This window comes from Triturus cristatus, chromosome 8 (genome assembly GCF_964204655.1).
Source record: "Triturus cristatus chromosome 8, aTriCri1.1, whole genome shotgun sequence".
NCBI lineage: Eukaryota > Metazoa > Chordata > Amphibia > Caudata > Salamandridae > Triturus > Triturus cristatus.
The window spans coordinates 108,320,337-108,343,147 of NC_140591.1; the positions used below are offsets into that span (position 1 = coordinate 108,320,337).

At 45.9% G+C, this 22,811-nt stretch overlaps 1 protein-coding gene across 1 annotated transcript in view; it reads left to right on the forward strand.

The window, feature by feature from the left end:
* The window catches only part of LOC146801648 (uncharacterized), a 203,952-nt gene that overhangs the window by 48,263 nt on the left and 132,878 nt on the right, over positions 1–22,811 (forward strand). The window contains exon 3 of the mRNA XM_085621130.1: positions 5,939–5,976. Within this exon, the coding sequence (XP_085477256.1) occupies positions 5,939–5,976 (38 nt within the window). The remainder of the gene's footprint in view (positions 1–5,938; positions 5,977–22,811) is intronic.

A 22,811-nucleotide genomic window follows, 5' to 3' on the forward strand; every position in this document is an offset into this window, starting at 1 on the left:
GTGTTGGCAGCCATCTTGGGACCAATATACATGATAGCACCTCATTAAAAAGCATTGCAGTTAATAGAAGGTTTTAAGACTTTAGTTACATTATAAATCATTTGTTGATGGTACCATACTCATTTTAGGAATTGTGGTATGTTCTAAGGTGATTTCACCATGTGAAAAAGCCTTCTGCTGGGATATCATGATTGAGAGAAAAATATTTTCTCATGCCTTTCCCAAAGAGGTTTGGAAGGTGATCTATAAGCTAAACTGAGAGCTTATTTTCTGTAAATTCACATTATCTTTCTCAGTCATGTGAGAATGAAGTCTGACATTCTCAGTAAAACATGTACATCCAACAAGGGCAGAGACTGTCAGTTGATTCCTTTGTGTTCTACTGCAGCTTCCCAGAGTGTTCCAAAGAACAACTAGAGCGCTAACAGTCCTACTTATGATAAAACGTATGGCACACCTGAAGCCATCTTGCTTGGATTAAAGTGGTAACTCTTAAAACATTTAATTTAAAAAGGAACAAAATGAGGGGGTTCATTTTTCCATAAAAAGTATGATTAGTGCTGCAGAAAGAAAAATTAGGGCACATTTTGAGTGACTTCTCAAATCCTCTTCTATTTCATTAAAAAATTCTGACATGCAGACTGAAACATGCACTTTCAATACCAGCAGCAGTTTTCCCTGGTGAGCAGTAGCTTTACTACAGTGATCTAATGAGCAAAAAGAGTGCTAACATTCTGAATTTATGGCAGATGTGTGACACATCTGAATGCCTTCTTGATGGAATCAAAGTAAAAAACTGAAAGTATTTCCTACTGAGGAGACTGCAGTAAAGGAGGAAATTAGGAAACTTCATAACAACCAGAGACAAAAGAGCCCAAATGTAGCCCAAATATCACCCAGATGTAGCCCAAGTATAGCCCAATGACAGAATGTCCCAGAGTGTTCTTAAAAACAACTAGAGCGCTTACTGTCTTCATTATGACAAAAGTATGGCACACCTGAAGCCATCTTGATTGGAATAAAATGGTAACACTTAAAACATTTAATTTAAAAAGGAACACAATGAGGGGGTCATTTTGCCATAGAAATTATGATTAATGCTGAAGAAAGAAAATGAGGGCACATTTTGAGTGACTTCTCAAATCCTCTTCTATTTCATTAAAAAATTCTGACATGCAGACTGAAACATGCACTTTTAATACCAGGAGCAGACTTCCATGCTGAACAGTAGTTTTACTACAGTGATCTAATGAGCAACTAGAGTGCTAACTTTCAGAATTTATGGCAAATGTGTGACATATCTGAATACCTTCATGATGGAATCAAAGTAAAAAACTGAAAGCATTTGCTACTGAGGAGACTGCAGTACATGAGGAAGTTAGGAAACTTCATAACAAATAAATCTCCCAAGATGGCCACCGGAGACAAAAGAGCCCAAATGTAGCCCAAAATCACCCAGATGTAGCCCAAATATAGCCCAATGCTAGAAGTGTGCAAAAAACTTATTATTTTGTGTTTTTGCAGTGTTATATAGTGCAGACTTGTCAGGTATTGGAGTGCTTTACATGAGCATTGGTTACATCACACAAGAACAAATTCATTTTGGTTGTAGACATGCGGAGACTAAGTGATTTGACCAGAATCACAGAATGTCGAGCTGAAGCAGAAACTCCAACCTGGTTCCCCAGTTGCAAAGTCTGCAGTTCTGGAAGTAACACCACATCCTCTCCCCTAAGTGCAACATTTAATCAAGTGGTCAACTGGATAAAAAAAGATAAAGATAACAAATAATTTAAAAGTGCTTTGTCGCTATTTGAAAACTCAGAAAATATGTCCTTATTTTAGTCTTTTAGAGCACTAACCATAATTATGATGTGAATAAGACCCTCTCATATATGTAATTTCTAAAGGAAATGCTCTAGGTATTACAGTTTTGATTACATCAAGATGAGGTCAGGCGTTCCACACTTTTGTAATAAATATAGAATGTTAGCAATCTAGTTGTTCATTAGGATACTGTTGAGAGGCAGAGGCCAGGAGCACGGACTCTGAAAATTGAAGGCAGGTAGGAGGGTGCAAAGGCAACAATTTATCCACACTGAGCAGGCAGGAAGGGCCGTGGCAGCACAACAGACTATGGAGGGCAGTGGAAAGGGGGGCAGGGGCAACAAACCAACAATACAGGACTTGCAAGAGAGGCTGTGGCAATGTAATAGACCATTGTGGGCAGAAGGAAGAGGCAATGGTAGTACAACCATACATGCCAACAGACCCGATTCAGCCAGGAAATGTCCAATGTTTTTCAGCTCAAATGGGCTTTATTTGATCTGTCTCCTGACTACAATCTCCTCTTTTTCAATGTAACTCAAAGGGGAAAATCAATACCCCAGTTTTTTTTCAAAATCTCCCTCTTACCAAGTTCAAAATGTTCGCAAGTATGGTACATTGGATCATGGAAGGAAATGGGGTAGGGACATGGACTTGGATAACAGAGGACAGGAGGGACATGGAGAGGTGCACCAAACTGACCCTGCAGGGCAGGCATCAGGGTTTGCAGTAGCACAATACACCACACAGGGCATGCGGGACGGGAGTGCTGCACAACAATCCATAGAAAGCAAGAGGGAGGGGACAGGACCATGCACATGGACAACAGAGAACTGAGGGGCAAGAGACAATGGTAGCTAGCTGACCATAATGGACAGACAGGAGAGAAAGCTGCAGCATAACAGACCATAAAGGGCAGGAGGGATGGATCAGGGGCATTACAATGGAACAGACAAGCCAGGAGGGAGGGAGTAGGGGTCTGCACATGTAAACAGAGGGCTGGGGGCTAGGGGGCAGGGCAGCAGCAGCAAGATAGCCATGGAGGTCAGGCAGGATGGGCACTAGAAGCAAGACACACCATGAAAAGCAACAGTGAGACTGTGATGGAATACACACAGACCATGGAGGGAAGGTGGGAGGGGGTCAGGGGCAGCTAACTGACCACACAGGGAAGGTGGGAGGGGCCATGGCAGCACAGAAGACCATGCATGGCAAGTGGGAGGGTTAGTGGCAGCACAGTGGCTATGATGGGCAAGAAGGAGGGTGCAGGGGCATGCACAAAGGACGATGGAGGATAGAAGGGAGGGTCAGGACCTGTGCACAGACAAGAAAGTTCAGGGGAAGGGGCCTCACAACAGACCGCACGGGGCAGGAAGGAGGAGCAGTTGCAGCACAACAGACCAGGGAGGGCAGAAGGGTGTGGCAGTACAATGGACCATGTAGGACAGGAGGAAGAGGATAGGGGCATGGCATGTGGACAGGCAGGGTGGAGGTGGCAGGGACAGGTTACAGTCATCTGACAATGCTAGGCAGGTGGGAGGGGAGTGGCAGCTCAACAGAACACTCAGAGTAGATAGGAGTGGCAGGTCCATGGAACATGGTGGGCAAAAAGGATGGAGCAGGGGCATGCACAAAGACATCGGAGGGCAGGGGGAAGGAGAATAGGGGCAGCAAGCTAAGCACAGAGTTTAAGCAGGAGGTCAATGATGGGGCATAGAATTGGGCAATGGAGGACAGGAGGAGTGGACTGGGTCATCATACTAAATTGAGGGCAGTGGCAGCACATCAGACCATGCATGGCAGGAGGGAGGAGGCTAGTCCATGGATTCACACAACAGAGGATAGGGAGGAGGGGGATGGGGCAGCAAGCTAACTGTTCAGAGAAGGCGGGTATTAGGAACTTTATTGTTTTTAAAACGTGTGTCTGTGCGAACTACTTAAAATATGAACAAGTATGCAGCGTAATCTCACTTTTATTCAGGAAGAAGAGGACGTTTGTGACTGTGACTCCGGGCTCACTTGGCAGAAACACCCCCTGACCCTACACCCCCTGACCCTCCACCCCCTATTGCAAAATGTAATGCCAATGAAAAGGGTAGGTGAACACAGTGTTATAGAGAACATAGTCCTGAGAGCACGATTGAAAATGAAAACTAGATATAGTGTATGGTATAAACTATGCACCAAAAAGTATGATATAAGATGAACCGGGCGTGAAATATAATATGCAATACATTGTGCGCAATGACAGATTCATTGGAGAGCGTGAGATAGCACAGGCACTAGCGCGTGCTATGCGATATGCGCCTTGGAGTGTAATATGCACATGGCAGTGTTGTGTAACCTAACTAGTCTCTAAAGTTGTAATATAAAATATGTGCTGGGGAGTGTAACGTTGCATATGCACTGTGACAAAGATATGGATCCCAGATTGTAATATGTATGGCATAGCACTGTGCGTTATAACATAGGCATCGAGGAAGGCACGTTAGATGGGGCAATATAACCCGTGCGAAGACAAGTGTGGCATGACATATTCACGGGGTGGTGTTACAGTGCACATGGGCTAGAGAGTGTCATAGCATATGCACTAGCTGGTGGAATACAACACAGAGGTGTGTGGCACTCAGCAGGCAATGGTGAGTGTAACACAGCATTGGGCTCTGCCAGGAGCGCGCTGTGACTCTCAAGTGATGTTCGTCCCCTTTCCAGAGAGTAAAATAAAAAGTATTACACATCCGGCAGTGGATGTGTGTTTTATTAACCGTGAGGGGGGTTTCTTGCATAGTTTTGGTCGAATTTTTGTCGAATCCCCTTTGAATGGCTTGGTGTGCATGTGTATTAAATGTGCCCGTCAATAGCTACCCATGTTTGTATAAATAAACGACAAGGGTGTCTACCGGGATTAGGCACGGTAGGGCATCAGACATGTCAGAGCTTCACTAGTGGTGTAAATACATTCCACGTGGATTCATTGTATGCATAGTCGCCTTTTAATGAATATCACGCAAATCATCATGGTGATAGGTACGTACGGTTTGGCCAGCATGTCCTAGGTGTGTCTATAAATATATATTTTTTAAAAATAATAAAAAACAGTGGGGTCAAAAAAATATAATTAGGAGACAGGCCCTGGGGGATGGGGTCATCAGGGCCAATAAATTAGAATAAGAAGGGGAACCACACAGCCCCCCTTCTTAAAAAATTAAAATAAATAAAAGACTGGCATCGTGCCGGAGGCCACGCCCCCTCCTTGCAGCACTCTGCAAACGCACCCCCTGGCGAGTTGAAAGTTGGGGAATTAATTCCTCTTCAATACTGAGGGTCCCTGAGGGCCAACTAGCCCAACAGGCATCTCCAGTATGCGCCAGGGAGCTGCCCTGCAGACAGGTGTTCTGAGGCCAAGCCCCTTTGTACACCTCTCTGCAACGCAGCTCTGTGGCGCTTACTGGAGGTACCTAGTGGTCTAGTTTGACCCTAGGGACCCTAGGATTCAAGGGGACTTAATCTCTCAACTTAGAACAGCAACAGGGCGCGTTTACACAGTGGTGAAGGGAGGGGACGGGGCCTGAGGTGACGTGTGCAAACACGCACTATGGCACGTTTTAAATTGGGGATATAATTTCCCTTCAATACTGAGGGCCCCTGGGGGCAACTATAACTCACGCGACCGCAATCCTCTGCTGATGATGTCAGATATTACATCACTGATGACATATGTGTCTTTATGAAAAATAAATATTTGTAATATATGTATAGCGAAAGATACAGTATTAGCATCAACAGAGGATTGCGGTCGCGTGAGTTATAGTTGCCTGCACTAAGTATAACGGGGGAATTTCATTGGTTTTTTACGAGTGAAATGTCCAGCTAACTATAACATGTGTGAAACCTATGGTTTTTTCAGTGAATATATATATATATATATATATATATATATATATATACCTATATACATTTTTGCCTCGTCCGTCCACCCTCCCGACCTCTCGGCCTGCCACTCTGTAAACACCCCAGCCGCTACTGCTTTCAAGAAAGTACCTGTAGTACTTACTGCCTGTTGAGTGAGAGTCGTGAGTCATTTACAGTAATCGCCTCCTTCTCTTTCCAGGTCTTTGGACAGTATTGTTTAGTGCCGCTGGCGATGAGGTAAGTGTATTTTTGAAGATTAATTTATTACTGCTGATCATTTGTGGCCTTTCTTGAGTGATGCAGCACGAAGAGTAGGTTGATTTTTTCAATATTCAAGAACTTCTGAGTTCATATGGCCTCTATGACCGAAGCATATGGTTAAAGACTGATGCTACTTTCCAGGACTATGGCCAGCAACAAAATGTTGCATTCAGAATTAGTTAGCCCAAAAACATTTCTAGAAACTGCTTAACCAAAACATAAGGAATGTTTGGATAAAAGTGATATATTTATGATGCCTTCCTGTGTAAATAGGATTTTAAGTAAGTTGGACCCCTCTGACTTCTCACTGTAGGTACCCTACTCTGCTACCAAAAATAGCCTTATGCTAGAATAGGCTCTGCCCCAGTCACCCCCTTCGTTCTACCCCGCTGCTCGACCTTGTTTCATGGTACTCTCCTCATACCCTAAACCTTGGTTCTAAGAGGAGGCTTGTATATCTGTTGTACTAATATAGCTGTATAGCCCGCCTTAGCAGGTTATACTGGCCATTAAAGGCCCGCTCTAGCGTTAAACGTCGAGATGAAGGTGAGGGCCTTTAACAAGGGAGCAGGACTTAAATGCCAGTGTAACCTAAGGCGGGATATAAGAACATTCCGCCACTACAGGGCAGAATGTTCTAACATATAAAACAAAGGCCTCACGGAGCCCGGGGGGATTGAAATCCCCTCATTCTCCGTGAGGCCTTTTTTCAGTTGTGAAAACAACATTGGAATGTTGGAGCGCCGGACTTCTACTGGCCATTAGAAGCCCGGAGCACTCCATTGTTGTTCAATGTAACGCCCAACATTCCAATGTTCTTATATCATTTCAAACTTCGAATGATGAGAGCTCCATTGAACACAGTGGAGTGGCTTCGGACTATTAATTGCTGACATAGGCCTTTTGCTCCTACATTCCAATGTCGGTCTATTTCTTCCTTTTTAAATTAAAACATTCCACCCTCACTTGGTGGAATGTTCTAATAGCTCTTACGCTTCTGTCTATACCGGTTATTAAAGACCCCAACCATTGTTATAGGCCCTTGCCTTCAGCTCGGGCTTACAAAAGGGGCTCAGGGCCTTTAAAAATCAGTATAGCCCTCAGTACTGGACTATAATAAGAGGAAGTCTAGCAGGACATATCATGAAACGGGCTTTGCTACAGCCTTACCAGAGAGTGTAGTAAGTACCCAGTTACAATCCTAATGCAAATCAAGTTCTCCCACGATTCTTTGAGTTTATATTTTTCTTTTAAACATTGGTGTTGTGATGAACACTAGCCCTCCACCCAACTTTCTGCATAATTTTGCCTCCACAGAACCTGAACTTGCACGGCTGGTCTCTCGGTGCCTTCTAAAAGGAGTAACTGACTAAATGTATTTGTATAGTGCACTCATAAGCTTCGAAGGCTCTAGGCGCTGGGGATATTGGCACAATTAAAGGTGTCGAGTACAATCTCAGATGTCTGCCTGGATCTTTACATTTCGGGTTCTGATGCAACTGTAGCTTTACCTAGCTTTATCTCTTCGGATATTTACAGTTTTTTTTCATTTACGACCTTTGCCCCTCCTGTTTACCATGGCTTAGACATTAACCTTGTTCGCCACCCTTGAAAAAAAGGACAGAAACTCTGATTTTTGCAAACAGTAAAAGTTCAAAGATTCATGTTATCGAGATAGCAGGTGGATTTATACATTTCCTAGAGGAAGTGTGGTTGCTAATGTTGGCACTCGGTGGGAATGAGGGCGTAGTTAGATAATTCTTCATGCTAATCAGAGAGGGGTGTGGCATAAGGAAGCGCACCACTCTGGAGTCTGAAGAGTACTCTTTATGTTTTGCAGGGTTGATATCTCCAAGAGAAACTTGGCTCCAAAAAGCCTCGGCTCTTCTTTTCCATTTAGGCCTCTAGCACGCGATTCTCCTAGAATTTTGCCATTCCAAGAAAACCATTTGTGCGACTGTAACAGATTAAGAATTAACAGAATTGTAACCTCGCCAGAATAAAAAACAAACTGCATGAAAAGGGTGGATAGTCTGTAGTCGAAATTTTTAATGTCGGTTTGGATTTGTTAGCGTGTTTTAGGGGTTCTATCTGCCAGAGTCAGTGAATGCATTAGTGTAAATTCATGTACTCTGTGCAAGTAGTTTTCTAACCTGGAAATGCATTAAAATGTTCCCGTCAAGGGCAGGCGTATTTGAATTTTAAGGTGGGAACGAGGGAGAACTCCCCTGCTTTTAAGGGGATTGTAGGGAAATGGGTTGCTCCACAGTTTAATATATTTTCCCCGTGGAGTATGACATTACACTCAATTCAATTCAGATTTGTAACCAGCATGGCTACCCCGACAGGGTTCCCCAGCTCTAGCGGCAAATGAACAGAGCAAAACCAAGAAACCAGAGGAGCCCAGTCTTAAGCATCTTCCTGAACATCGCATAAGATTTACAGAGGCGGAGAGTAAGTGGCTGGAATGCCATAGTTTAGGCCCCAAAAAGCAAAGGACCGCCCTTCCTGTCTCGCCAGCCTTACATTGGGAATAGCGGCCAGATTGCAGTAACCCGACGAAGCTCTCGCGTGGGGATGTAAGGATGGATCAGGGATCAAAAATATAGAGGACTAGCCTGATGCATATCTTTATACACATAGCACAGCGACTTATACTTTATACATTTTGCTATCAGGAGCGAATGCAGTAAGAGGAGATGTTGGGAAACCGAAGCACTACGAGGAATATGGCATGGTACCCAGGCTGCCGCATTCTTAACAATTTGCAGGCGCTTTACAATGGAACTAGCAGCACCCTGGTAGATGACATTGTCATTGTCCAATCTCGAGATTGCTAGAGACAGCACAATATTTTGTGGGATATCAGACGGTAGAAACCATAGTGTCTTTCTTAAAGCATCTGAGCAGGCCAAAACAGCATGCGATTACCTTAGTGCTAACTCATTTGCTGACCCATAGTCAGTGTATTATCCAGCCAAAAACCCAGATCCTTTAATCACCTGCATAGGGGTAGTACAAGTACATACCTCCTCTGACCTACAGTGGGGACCCCACAACTCGGGCTAGTTACCCAGTAGAAGCACTTTCGTATACCTTACATTTAATTTCAAGCAGTTCTTCGGCATCCAGTTCGCCACTTCCTTAAGACAGTGAACCATGTTAGGTGAAGTTCTGTTGTCTGTCGCAGAAAGTGATATGACGATTTGCACGACGAGGGCGTGGCTGACACCAAGATGGCGGTCGCTCTTAGCTAGAGCTCTGCACAGATTGCCCTAAAATCCTTCAGTATGTATAATCGGGGCTCAGTAGCCCCAGTCACCCCGCTGCTTGCACCTCCTTGGGGGATCAGGCATCTTCCTTCGTCCTCCCGGCGTAAACGTCGGGGTCCTCTGGCCCGAAGGGGACCAGTGCTGCTGCAACTCACGCGGGAGACTCTAGGCCTCAGGAGGCCTGACCCTGAGCTATAATACCTGCTCCCACGAGGGCCTGAAAGGGATCTGAGGTGCCTTGGGTTGGCTTAGGTGTAATGAGCCTCTCCAGACCCCCAAACTCAAGCTGACGTCAGCATGGAGAGGCGGCGCCCCCGGATGGAGATTGAGGCCCGCCGGGCCTGAGACGGAAAAGGAGAGGGATGGAGGGAGGGAGGGAGGAGACTCCCTAGTGATTTGTAACATGCCCCTGCTGTTCTGCCCCACACATCACCCCCGTTCTTTGGCCTGCTCCATCCACTGCAGAGGGAGCTGGTGGAAGAGAGGCTGCAAGATGGGGGCCAACCTGGGAAATGAATTACAATTCACCTGCATGAGGTGTATTGATGTAAAGTGACTCCCCTGGCCATCAATGACGCTGCCACACAGCCGCAAAGTGAGATAAACACACGGCAGGACCCATGCTACCCAGAAAGACGCGGGCAATGGAGGAGTGGCGGTGAGACGACTGGCCCCAGCCAGCGCAACCACTAAGACTAGGCAGAGGGGGGCACATCACTGGTGCTCCACCAGAGGGTTTGTCCTGCTCCTCCCCGCCACCCTCCTCCCCCAGCAGCCGCAACACTAATGCTCGGGCCCAATGCCCGCCATTCACCCTCTGCAACGTCCATCATCATTCCCAGCCCTGGTGAGGGAGGAAGCCCCAGTTCACCTGCATTGACTCCTTCGTGGCGGCTGCAACGGGCGCGCCTGTCCGACAACAGGCACTTGGGCGGATCGCCGATAAGTGACTGGGATACAGGAGTCCGCACCTAAAGAATCGTACTACACCTGCTGACTAAGGATGTACTCCACTGAAAGGGGGCTGTGAGTAGCCCTGCAGTGGGGAAAAGGCCCTTTAATATTTGATCCGCCCCTCACTGACTGAGGAGGGGATGCTTTTCACTTCAATACGATGAAGCTCCGCAACATTGTGAAGCCGGAGCTGCCATCATTCATTCTGCTCTAGTTGATCTCTATGCTTTGTTCTCATACGGTGTGGCAGTGTGTCTTGCTCCCTCACCTCCCTCTGAGATGGGCCACCTATGTTCAACTGCCCCTACACAGGCGCCTTTGACTGCTGATCCACCAACCATAGGGCCGAAAACCCCTATCCCTCAAAATTCTGCGTCCAACCGAGCTACCCCCGATGACAAACTGCATAGAGTTCTTGCAGCCATTGAAAGCTCTCATATCTCATTGGAAAACAAGATGGGCTCCCCAGTAGCCGAACTGGATTTTCTTCAGGACGATTACTGAAAGTTCATGGACAGAGTTACAAAAGGGGAAAGGATGATGTCAGCGCTGCATTCGCAGACCGTCGCTAACCAACAAGTTGTGCGAGACCTCCAGGACAAGTAAGAACACTTGATGGACAGGCGGAGGATGCCGAGGGTTGATCTCGCAGGAGCAACATTCAAACTTAGGCCTCCCGGAGGGGAGAGGAGGTCGTGACCCATTGACTTTCCTAGAGAACTGGTTCAAATCATTCATCTTTGCATCCAACTTAACATGGTTCTTCTCGCTGGAAAGAGCTCACAGGTCGTGGGTCCCTGGGGCACCACCACGTTTCATGCCCAACAAACTCCTCCACTTGAAGGACCGCAGTGCCATCCTAAAAGCTGCTTGGACTACTGGACCTCTGAAACTCGAACAGGACAATCATGCTATTCACGGACTACACACAGGTGGTCCAGTGCCAACGAACCTTGGGCGTGAAGAAGCAACTCCACGATCTGGGCATACAATACTCCTTGTTGTTTCCGGCCCACTTAAAAATCCTAGGTCAGGGCTTGTCCCTCTTCTTCAAAGACGCCATAAAAACATGGGACTGGGCAGACAGGCACCACACTGAGATGCTGGTAGAACACCAATCCCCCTGAACTGCAAGACCAATGCCGGGCCATTCAGGCAGCAGCATTGCTGGGGGAAAGCACCAGCGAATCGGAAGGAGATGGATTGGTCCCTTCATCCTATCCCCTGCTGCCCCCAATGCACTCTCTCAGAGAGCTTTGCGGAGTGGGTCCATTAGAAGGTGCTCGCAGACACATGGAGGGTGGGGCATCCACACACTTGGGTCTGTTTGTTCTACTTAACAACACACGACCTCAATCGAATTCTATGCTACACCTGTATCCTAGACACGATTGGTCAAGCTGACTACCTGGGCCACATCATCTCTAATCACATATATTAGGTGTGGCATGGAAGACCCCCAGAAGACATATGGGGGTCTTTCACAGGAGAACCTAGAGGACCCCGGCTTTCTGCGAATCCCAAGAGCTACATATCAGGCAATTCTTTAAGGAGAACCAGACCAAGGCATCCAACAGGTTTTTGAATGGGATGCCTTTAATGTAGTTACAAGAGGGGTGTGCTTGCGGGAAGTGGCAGGGATTTCTAGGGCACTTGAAAGGGAGATTGTAGAGATTGAGAAACTTGTACCCACCCTAGAAAAAGCTTCAGCCGGAGATGCTTTTCCAAAGGCCCTGCGCTAAGTGACACAAACTTAACACGCTGCTCATTTTGAGCGACAGCCCTGCTTCAATCTTAATGCCGATATTTAGCCAACACACATCGGGATGGAGACAAATGGTTCTCCTCCTTGCATGGCTGGTCTGACAAAATGCAAACTCCACACTCACCGGTGCTACCCTGTAGGTGCAACGCAACATCTTAAATGCATTCTTCGAGTAATACTCCTCATTGTACAAAGTAACCCAACCTGCAGTCGCTGACGAGGTCACTACCTTCTTGCCAGAAGTCACACATTCCCGCGTCCCTCCCTGATGCGGTCAGGGAAGAAGTGGACGTCTACACCACGATCCATGAAATTAGACAAGCCATCTGGAACTTAGCCCAAAATTTAACCCCAGGCCTCACGGGCTACAGATAGAATACTATAGCACCTTCACGGCACTCCTCGCGCTTCAACTAGTGTAGATGTTTAACGAGGCCCTACGAACTGGAGTATTGCGTCAGTCCCTCCGAGAGTCCCTCCTAGTGTCCATACTGAAATCCAAAAGGGATCCGACCCTCTTGACTTCATACAGGTCAATAGCCATTCTTGGTACAGACTGTAAAATTCAGGGGAAGATCTTAGTTGATAGATACTCTTAGGTATTGATCAACCTCATTCACCCCGACCAAAATGACTTTGTCCCAGGACAAAGCACCTCCCAAAACATCCGACGACTCGTCCATGTGATGGACCAAGCCCTAAGCGGTTCCCCTAAACGGCCTCCTTGATACTTGACCTCAAAAAAGCATTCAGCACACTCACATGGAATTATCTATTCCAAGTGCTTGTCGGGGGGGGGGGGGGAGACTCCGAAGAGCCTATACAAAATTGTTTTACGTGATCCTACCTCCAGGATCCGACTAGGTAAACTCATCTCAACCACCCTTCTCGGTGGGCAGAGGTACTCTACAGGGATGTCCCCTGCCTACCGTAATGTTCGCAATGGCAATAGAACATCTTGTTGCAAGACTCCGCTGAGAGGGCGAGGCATGGGGGAATCCCCTTGAATGGTACGATTCATGCGGTATCTCTCTTTGCGGACGACCTACTCTATATCCACGTCACCCGCTCTGATCTCTCCCATTCATGCCACACTGCAAGCGTTTGCACTGACAGAAGGCCTCCAGGTCAACTGGGCCGAGTCCTGTGTGTACTCAGTCAGCTGCAGCTTAGCCCCATTTGATGTACAGCTAGGAGGAACCTTACTAAACTGGAGGGGCGACGCAGTCTGATATATCAGAGTTTGCCTTTAACCTCAGAGTTTACCTTTATCACTCCCCAACCGATCTGTATGAGGGAAACCTGAAGAAAACCCTTGCAGCCCTGAAATCGCAGGTGCACTTCTAGAAAAAACCTGCTCTTAGTACAGGGAAAATAAGATGATAGTCTTACCTCGGTTGCTCTGCTACCGCTGCCGGTGGTTGGGGGCAGGCTTTGAGACCCATCCTTCAAAGCTTACTTCCTAGAGGCACAGCTGCAGTGGGGTTCACAGTGGTTGGCGGGACGTTTCATGGGAGAAACTATTCACGGCAGGAGACCTCTTTGTGGCTGGAGACCGCCTTACCTTCGATCAACTTGTCTCTGACTATGCTTTTCTACGAGGAGAATACCAGACATACCAGCAACTGCCTCACACGTGCCGCATCCTCTGGTCCATCCAAGGCGCAGAACTACAAATACACGCCGTCATGCAGACACTGCTACACTTGGCGATGGGACATCACCTGATAACATGGTTATTATATAAAGCTATTGAGAATATACTGGAATCCCTCTGACAGCCCTACAGGTCAAATGGGTGGATGAAATCGAGCGGCGCTTCAAGGCACCGAATGGAAAAAACAAGTCCTGGAACTTCCTGAGGAAGTATCTCGCAATGCCCTGTTTAAAAGCATACAATTCTCAGTTCTGCACCACGTCTACTTGACACCAGTGCAGCTCAGACACTACTTTACAGATGCACACCTCAGTTCCCCTGCTGCTGTTCGGCCGATTTGCAGCACATCCTGTGGTCTGGCCCAACCCTCTCCTCCTATTGGGGTTCAGTATATGATGCGCTAATAGATGTCACTAAGCTCGCCTAGACCAACACATGAGCAGCCTGCTCCCTCAGTATTTTCAAGCGTAGAAAACGCTACAAAGCGAGGGCTCGCTTTCCCCTTTGCCAATAAGGTCCTCACCTTACCTGTGGAAAGTGGGACAGGCTCTGATAGCTGCATGGAACGGTGCACTGTGGAAATGGGGATGGGCCGAGGGAGAGGTCCTGCGCTGCGAAGAGGCCGACACCACCCTAAAAGACCAATCTCTATGGCCAGGGACGCTCTCTTAGACCCCTTCCTGCAACTCACTCAGAATGACCATTTGCCCATATGACGTCTGATGGGAACTAAAACATGGCACACACCGCAACTACCTCCCCTCTCATTGCCTGACCATGCCCAACAGGCCCTCGCAGCAGCATGACCACCCATCATTAAAACCCTAGTCATCTATTCAACCCCTCAAAGCCAACTGAAACCCGTTTGAATCCCCGCCCTGTGCCCTCTCATCCTCTGATCAAAATAATCCAGCCCTCCCACTCCCGAATTCTGATCTCTAATCCCCCTTTTTAGGTCTCGCCTAGCGATGCAGCGCATGTGCTGCTCGCTTACTAGATCTATTGTCGATTTTTCTTCCGAAGGGAGACAGAAGATGTGCACGCGTACGGACAGGAGATGTGCACGCATAAGCGTCGGCTCCAGATCATCTTGGAAACTCCCAGGGACCCTGCACGGCGTCAGCAGTAACGCGTGCGTTGTATGCTTTCGCTTTCCCTCCCTCCCCCCATCGGGCCCCTCCTTATTCCATTGTGTACCAGACAGCAGATTGTGTATGGGCACGTCGTCTCGCGTCTCTTCCGCCTTGTTACACATTTGTTTGAGAGTTTATATGCATGCGAGTCTTCCTGTAGCTTTTCTGGTTTTTAAGATTGGCTGTTGTTTGTTAAGCATAGTAAAGACTAAGAAGAATAATTGGAGTCTCTGGTCCTGCCAAAGAATTAACCGACCACGGAAAGATTACAGATATGTTGAATCCGGTTATCCAAAATTAGAGCTAACCATGATAACGAGGTACTTCACCATCCGAAGCTATCTGACAAGAAACAGTTTCGCTTACAAATGTTGCATGATACGAAATTGAATGATTCTGGAGGTAATCAGCTCAGCAGTATGGCGCCCAGCACTGATCCATTTATTTGGGTAAGTCGGCGGTCCAGTACTGGATTCTGGTTTGAGCGCAGTGCATTCTGGGCCGGCCTCGGGTCTTAGTGCGTGTCTGGTTTGAAGGACTTGCGATGTTGGCGCTATACTGCACTAGTGGGCTGGCTCTAAAGTCGAAGCGCATGTTGGGAGCAGAGAGGTGTGAGCACCGGATCCTCTGTGCATAGTCTGGGTGAGTGTTAGAGCTGGTGGGAGGGTCGTCCACTTCGGGCGGCTTAAAATATTACTCGGACACATAGGGCGCATTTCGAGGTTTCCTATACACTTGTACCGTCACCATATTTTACGAATGAGCATGTTCTGTACGACACCCGTTCTTGTGATAGGTGTGAGACGTTGCAGCGTAGTGTATTTTCTGTATGCTTTTACATTCATTCAAGCTTCTTTGTTTCAATTTTCTGTAATCGTGTCTGATCTCGGTGTTTAAGGGCTCACGTGAGAGTAGAGGTGGGCGATCTGGCAATTTCAAAGAGGATCGAGCCAGAGTCTGGCCAGATTCTAGCTTGGTCCAAATACCCAGATAATGAGATAATGAGTCGAGCCATCCAAAGAGTTAACAGGTGTGAGAAGTTGGCCTGGCATATGCTGTTCATATGTAGCCCTGGTAGGCCTACTGGGGGACCCATGCCCTGGGTACCTAGGGTACCATCTACAAGGGACTGGTAGGGCATGCCCAGCATCCAATTATGTTTGTACCTAGAGTACTCACAACAGTTTTAGGGAGAAAGCAGATAGGCTGGGGTCCTGGATAGCAGGATCCCAGCCAGACTAGTCAAAAACCACTTAAATACCAGGCAAAAAGTTGGGGGCAACCATTAGTCAGATTCCACTCTCCTACAACAGGTTACTCGAGAAACAATTGACATGAAGAGATATTATGAAGATTCTTTCAAATTAAGGATAACATTTTTTTCAATAGCGTGCCAATTAATTGCATACTTTTATAGCACTGCGTGATAGTAACATTTTTGGAGGTAATATCGGTCTAGCCGTATAATCCTAATCAATACCTATTTGGAGCCCTCACAAAGTTTCTCCGCGGGTAGCTACGCTTCAAGGAAACACCTGCGAAGTGCATCAAAGCTTGAGACGGATATGTTCTTTCGCTGCTTTGATCTCTAGCTTCTGCAGAAACATTCCAAAATGAAAAGCACCCTTTTGAATATGACCGTGCTCAGCTGTCTTACGTTTAACTGTTTTTTTTTCTTTTCTTATAAAGACAGATTTCGAGAACCAGACTGGCATTGCCTGGGTTGCTTGGCTGAGCTCTATTTGAGTTTAACAGTAGTCCCCAAGAGACAACGACTGGGCCAGAGCTAGACATTTGGCTCTTCCCTACTTGAGAGAAATTTGAAGGTTGTGGAACATTATTTACAGTTGGAACAGTTAAATCGTGATACATATGTGTGACACATCCCACCCCACACTACCACCTTGGTAATAAGGTGGTAGGCCCTGCAGAGTGGGATTCTTGCCAATGGCGTTGCCATCTGTTGCTGTATAGCATTCTTTTGCAGCCATAATTAAAAAGAATGCTTGCATTTGTAGTTCCATAATTGTTCATAAAAGTCAAACTACTAATCTTGGCTTGTTTAGTGCTGCTGGCCGAAAACTAGGACTGACCCAAAGAAGCCACCATGATATAATAGCTACTTGACAGATATCTATTTGTGAGACTGCTGCAAAATTTGAGACTGCCCTCCAATGGGTCTCAAAGTGACACTATTCCAAGGTTTGAGATTCACGCCTAATGGGTGTGACTGTCCAATTTATGAAGCTCGCAGACATTGAGTAAGACTGAGCAATAACTGAGACTGTAAGCAGTGCTTTTTAAGTCCTATATTTAAAAAACAAAATGGTTCTGCTTGGAAATGTGAGGCAATAATTAACCTTCGTTCCATGTGGATTTTTTTTTAAATCAAAACAATAATTCTCATTCTTTATTGCTATATTTACATAAGTAGGGCCAATAAGCCCTGCAAAGAATGTTGCGCTCAAAGGAGAGATTCGTACTCAGTGAGAGACTGCACTGCAACTGACCAGACAAATACTTGGATTGTCTTGCCAGTTGCAGTACAGAAAACATTTGAGATTCACCTTATGATCGAGCGTGATCTTTACTTTGAGACTCGCCTTCCAGTAGTACAGCTCATGTACAAAAGACAACGGGATACTTTAACATTGTTCATGCCTCATGTTTGTGTCAATACTGTTCACTTTGTTACTGTAATATTTTTCTATATTTTTCCCATGGCTAGTTGATAGCATTATCCAGGAAGCTGTGTGTTTTTTTATATATATATATATATATATATATATATATATATATATATATATATATTCACTGAAAAAACCATAGGTTTCACACATGTTATAGTTAGCGGAAATTTTACTGATAAAAAACCAATGAAATTCCCCCGTTATAGTTACTGCAGGCAACTATAACTCACGCGACCGCAATCTTCTGCTGATGACATATGTGTCTTTATGAAAAAAAAATATTTGTAATATATGTATAGCTAAAAATGTATGGAAGAAGACATGGGCAAATAAGTGTCTAAATACAGTATTAGCATCAGCAGAGGATTGCGGTCGCGTGAGTTATAGTTGCCTGCAGTAACTATAACGGGGGAATTTCATTGGTTTTTTATCAGTAAAATTTCCGCTAACTATAACATGTGTGAAACCTATGGTTTTTTCAGTGAATATATTCACAGAAAAAACCATAGGTTTCAGGCACGTTATAGTTAGGAATTAGCATTTAAAAAACCTCAGAAATTCACTGAAAAAACCATAGGTTTCAGGGGTGTTATAGTTAGCTGGACTTTTCACTTGTACAAAACCATTGAAATTCCCCCGTTATAGTTAGTTCAGCTAACTATAACTCGCGCGCCCGCAATGCACTGCTGATGACGTCACATATTACATCACTCATGACATGGTCAGTGACATCACTCATGACATCACTGATGACATCTCAAATGACATCACTGATGACATCATCCAGTGAATGTGTGTTTTTCTGAAAATTAAATATGTTTTATATATGTATATCTCAAGGTCGATGGAAGAATAAATGGGTATATAAGTGTCTAAATGGATGATTTGTTTTTGAAAAATTGATTGTGTAACTGACTGATTAAGTGTATCATAGTGAATACATGGCTTAGTGAGTAATGTTTAAATATGTAAATATCTGTATCAGTCTCTCACTTTGTGTATAAGTGGCTGCATGGGTTGGTGAGTAGCTACATGGGAGTCTATATAGGTTATTAGTTGGTTTTTTGAGTATCAGTCTGAGTGTCTGCATGGTTCGGTGGGGGGTATTACGTAGTGCATAGGTGCATGAATGAGTGACTCACTGTTTGTATGTATTGAACACAGCATGTGTGCAGGACTGTATGGGTGGATGAGTGTGTGTATGGGTGTGTTAGTGAGTGAATGACTGTCTCAATAGTGTCTTTATGAGTAACTACATATGTTTTAAACTAGTATATGTGACTATTGGTGTATATATGTGAGTATATGTGAGAGTGAGAGATTGAAAGAGTTCCTGTATGAATAAGTATGTGTTTCTATAAGTGATTGTTTAAAAGACTAAGTATGTGTAAGTTTCCGTAGAAGTAAGTATGGTGGTGTGTGTATAACTGTATATGCAAGTAAATGTATGTTTGATTCTTTATTAGCATGAGTGACTATGTGTGTGAGTAACTCTATGGATGAGTGGCATTGTGTAACAGGATGTATAGGTGTATGAGTACATATGATGAGTGAGTACATGTATGAGTGACTGTATAGGACTGTTGGTGAATGAGTGGATGTGTATGTGGATCTTAGAATTACTGAAGAGGTTGTTGTAACTGGTATTGGTATGTCCATTGTTTTGAACATTTTAGTCTCTATTTTTGAATGTGTGTATCAAAGGTTATATTAGGGTGAGAGGAGGTCTGCCACTCTATCACAAGGATGATGTCATCAGTGATGTCATCAGTGATGTCATTTGAGATGTCATCAGTGATGTCATGAGTGATGTCACTGACCATGTCATGAGTGATGTAATATGTGACGTCATCAGCAGTGCATTGCGGGCGCGCGAGTTATAGTTAGCTGAACTAACTATAACGGGGGAATTTCAATGGTTTTGTACAAGTGAAAAGTCCAGCTAACTATAACACCCCTGAAACCTATGGTTTTTTCAGTGAATTTCTGAGGTTTTTTAAATGCTAATTCCTAACTATAACGTGCCTGAAACCTATGGTTTTTTTCTGTGAATTTCAAAGGTTTTTTAAATGCTAATTTCTAACTATGCCTACAGAGATAGGACATGTGAAGAAAGAAGAAAAAATGCACAGAAAGAAACAAAAGAAGTGCAGAAAGAAGCAACAGAAGTCCTCAAATACGAAGATAAGTGCAGGAAGAAGGATAACGTGCAGAAAAAACAAAAAGAAGAGCAGAAAGAAGCCTTGTTGCAAAATCATCCTGTACCCTCAACTTTTTCAGACGGATACTGGTGGTAACTGAGTCTGACTAACCAGTCCTAGAGCCAGTGCTATGTTAAAAGACACTTAGAATACAGTGAAAACACCTACATACACTAGGGAACATTATGCGTTGGGGTCCCCCTGTGATTAGCATGACCTCCTCTGTAAGCCCCTAGTATATAATAGGGCATGGAGATTAAAACTACCTCTTAAAACAGGCCACAGGGCGTTTTTGCACATGTTCACTCAGGCCCCGTCCCCTCCATTCACCACTGTGTAAACACGCCCTGTGTCCATTTTTAGTTGGGAGATTAAGTTCATTTGAATCCTGAGGGTCCCTAGGGTCCAACTAGCCCACTAGGTACCTCCAGTAAGTGCCACAGAGCTGCGTTGCAGAGAGGTGTAAAAAGTGGCACGGCCTGGACCACCTCTCTGCAATGCAGCTCAGTGGCGCTTACTGGAATCACTTGGTGGGCTAGTTAGCCCCCAGGGGCCCTCAGTATTGAAGGGAAATTATATCCCCAATTTAAAACGTGCCATAGTGCGTGTTTGCACACGTCACCTCAGGCCCCGTCCCCTCCCTTCACCACTGTGTAAACGCGCCCTGTGGCTGTTCTAAGTTGAGAGATTAAGTCCCCTTGAATCCTAAGGGTCCCTAGGGTCAAACTAGACCACTAGGTACCTCCAGTAAGCGCCACAGAGCTGCGTTGCAGAGAGGTGTAAAAAGGGGCTTGGCCTCAGAACACCTGGCTGCAGCGCAGCTCCCTGGCGCATACTGGAGATGCCTGTTGGGGGCGCGTTTGCAGAGTGCTGCATGGAGGGGGCATGGCCTCCGGCACGATGCCAGTCTTTTATTTATTTTAGTTTTTTAAGAAGGGGGGCTGTTTGGTTCCCCTTCTTATTCTAATTTATTGGCCCTGATGACCCCATCCCCCAGGGCCAGTCTCCTAATTATATTTTTTTGACCCCAATCCCCAGGGCCGGCCACTGTTTTTTATTATTTAAAAAAAAATATATATTTATAGACACACCTAGGACATGCTGGACAAACCGTACGTACCTATCACCATGACGATTTGCGTGATATTCATTAAAAGGCGACTATGCATGCAATGAATCCACGTGGAATGTATTTACACCACTAGTGAAGCTCTGACATGTCTGATGCCCTACCATGCCTAATCCTGGTAGACACCCTTGTCGTTTATTTATACAAACATGGGTAGCTATTGACGGGCACATTTAATACACATGCACACCAAGCCATTCAAAGGGGATTCGACAAAAATTCGACCAAAACTATGCAAGAAACCCCCCTCACGGTTAATAAAACACACATCCACTGCCGGATGTGTAATACTTTTTATTTTACTCTCTGGAAAGGGGACGAACATCACTTGAGAGTCACAGCGTGCTCCTGACAGAGCCCAATGCTGTGTTACACCCACCATTGCCTGCCGAGTGCCACACACCTCTGTGTTGTATTCCACTAGCTAGTGCATATGCTATGACACTCTCTAGCCCATGTGCACTGTAACACCACCCCGTGAATATGTCATGCCACACTTGTCTTCGCTCGGGTTATATTGCCCCATCTAACGTGCCTTTCTCGATGCCTATGTTATAACGCACAGTGCTATGCCATACATATTACAATCTGGGATCCATATCTTTGTCACAGTGCATATGCAACGTTACACTCCCCAGCACATATTTTATATTACAACTTTAGAGACTAGTTAGGTTACACAACACTGCCCTGTGCATATTACACTCCAAGGCGCATATCGCATAGCACGCGCTAGTGCCTGTGCTATCTCGCGCTCTCCAATGAATCTGTCATTGCGCACAATGTATTGCATATTATATTTCACGCCCGGTTCATCTTATATCACACTTTGTGGTGCATAGTTTATACCATACACTATATCTAGTTTTCATTTTCAATCGTGCTCTCAGGACTATGTTCTATATAACACTGTGTTCACCTACCCTTTTCACGGGCATTACATTTTGCGATAGGGGGTGGAGGGTCAGGGGGTGTTTCTGCCAAGTGAGCCCGGAGTCACAGTCACAAACGTCCTCTTCTTCCTGAATAAAAGTGAGATTATGCTGCATACTTGTTCATATTTTAAGTAGTTCGCACAGACACAATGTTTTAAAAACAATAAAGTTCCTAATACCCGCCTTCTCTGAACAGTTAGCTTGCTGCCCCATCCCCTTCCTCCCTATCCTCTGTTGTGTGAATCCATGGACTAGCCTCCTCCCTCCTGCCATGCATGGTCTGATGTGCTGCCACTGCCCTCAATTTAGTATGATGTACCAGTCCACTCCTCCTGCCCTCCATTGCCCAATTCTATGCCCCATCATTGACCTCCTGCTTAAACTCTGTGCTTAGCTTGCTGCCCCTATTCTCCTTCCCCCTGCCCTCCGATGTCTTTGTGCATGCCCCTGCTCCATCCTTTTTGCCCACCATGTCCAATGGACCTGCCACTCCTATCTACTCTGAGTGTTCTGTTGAGCTGCCACTCCCCTCCCACCTGCCTAGCATTGTCAGATGACTGTAACCTGTCCCTGCCACCTCCACCCTGCCTGTCCACATGCCATGCCCCTATCCTCTTCCTCCTGTCCTACATGGTCCATTGTACTGCCACACCCTTCTGCCCTCCCTGGTCTGTTGTGCTGCAACTGCTCCTCCTGCCTGCCCCGTGTGGTCTGTTGTGAGGTCCCTTCCCCTGAACTTTCTTGTATGTGCACAGGTCCTGACCCTCCCTTCTATCCTCCATCGTCCTTTGTGCATGCCCCTCCACCCTCCTTCTTGCCCATCATAGCCATTGTGCTGCCACTAATCCTCCCACTTGCCATGCATGGTCTTCTGTGCTGCCATGGCCCCTCCCACCTTCCCTGTGTGGTCAGTTAGCTGCCCCTGACCCCCTCCCACCTTCCCTCCATGGTCTGTGTGTATGCCATCTCAGTCTCACTGTTGCTCTTCATGGTGTGTCTTGCTTCTAGTGCCCGTCCTGCCTGACCTCCATGGCTATCTTGCTGCTCCTGCCCTGCCCCCTTGCCCCCAGCCCTA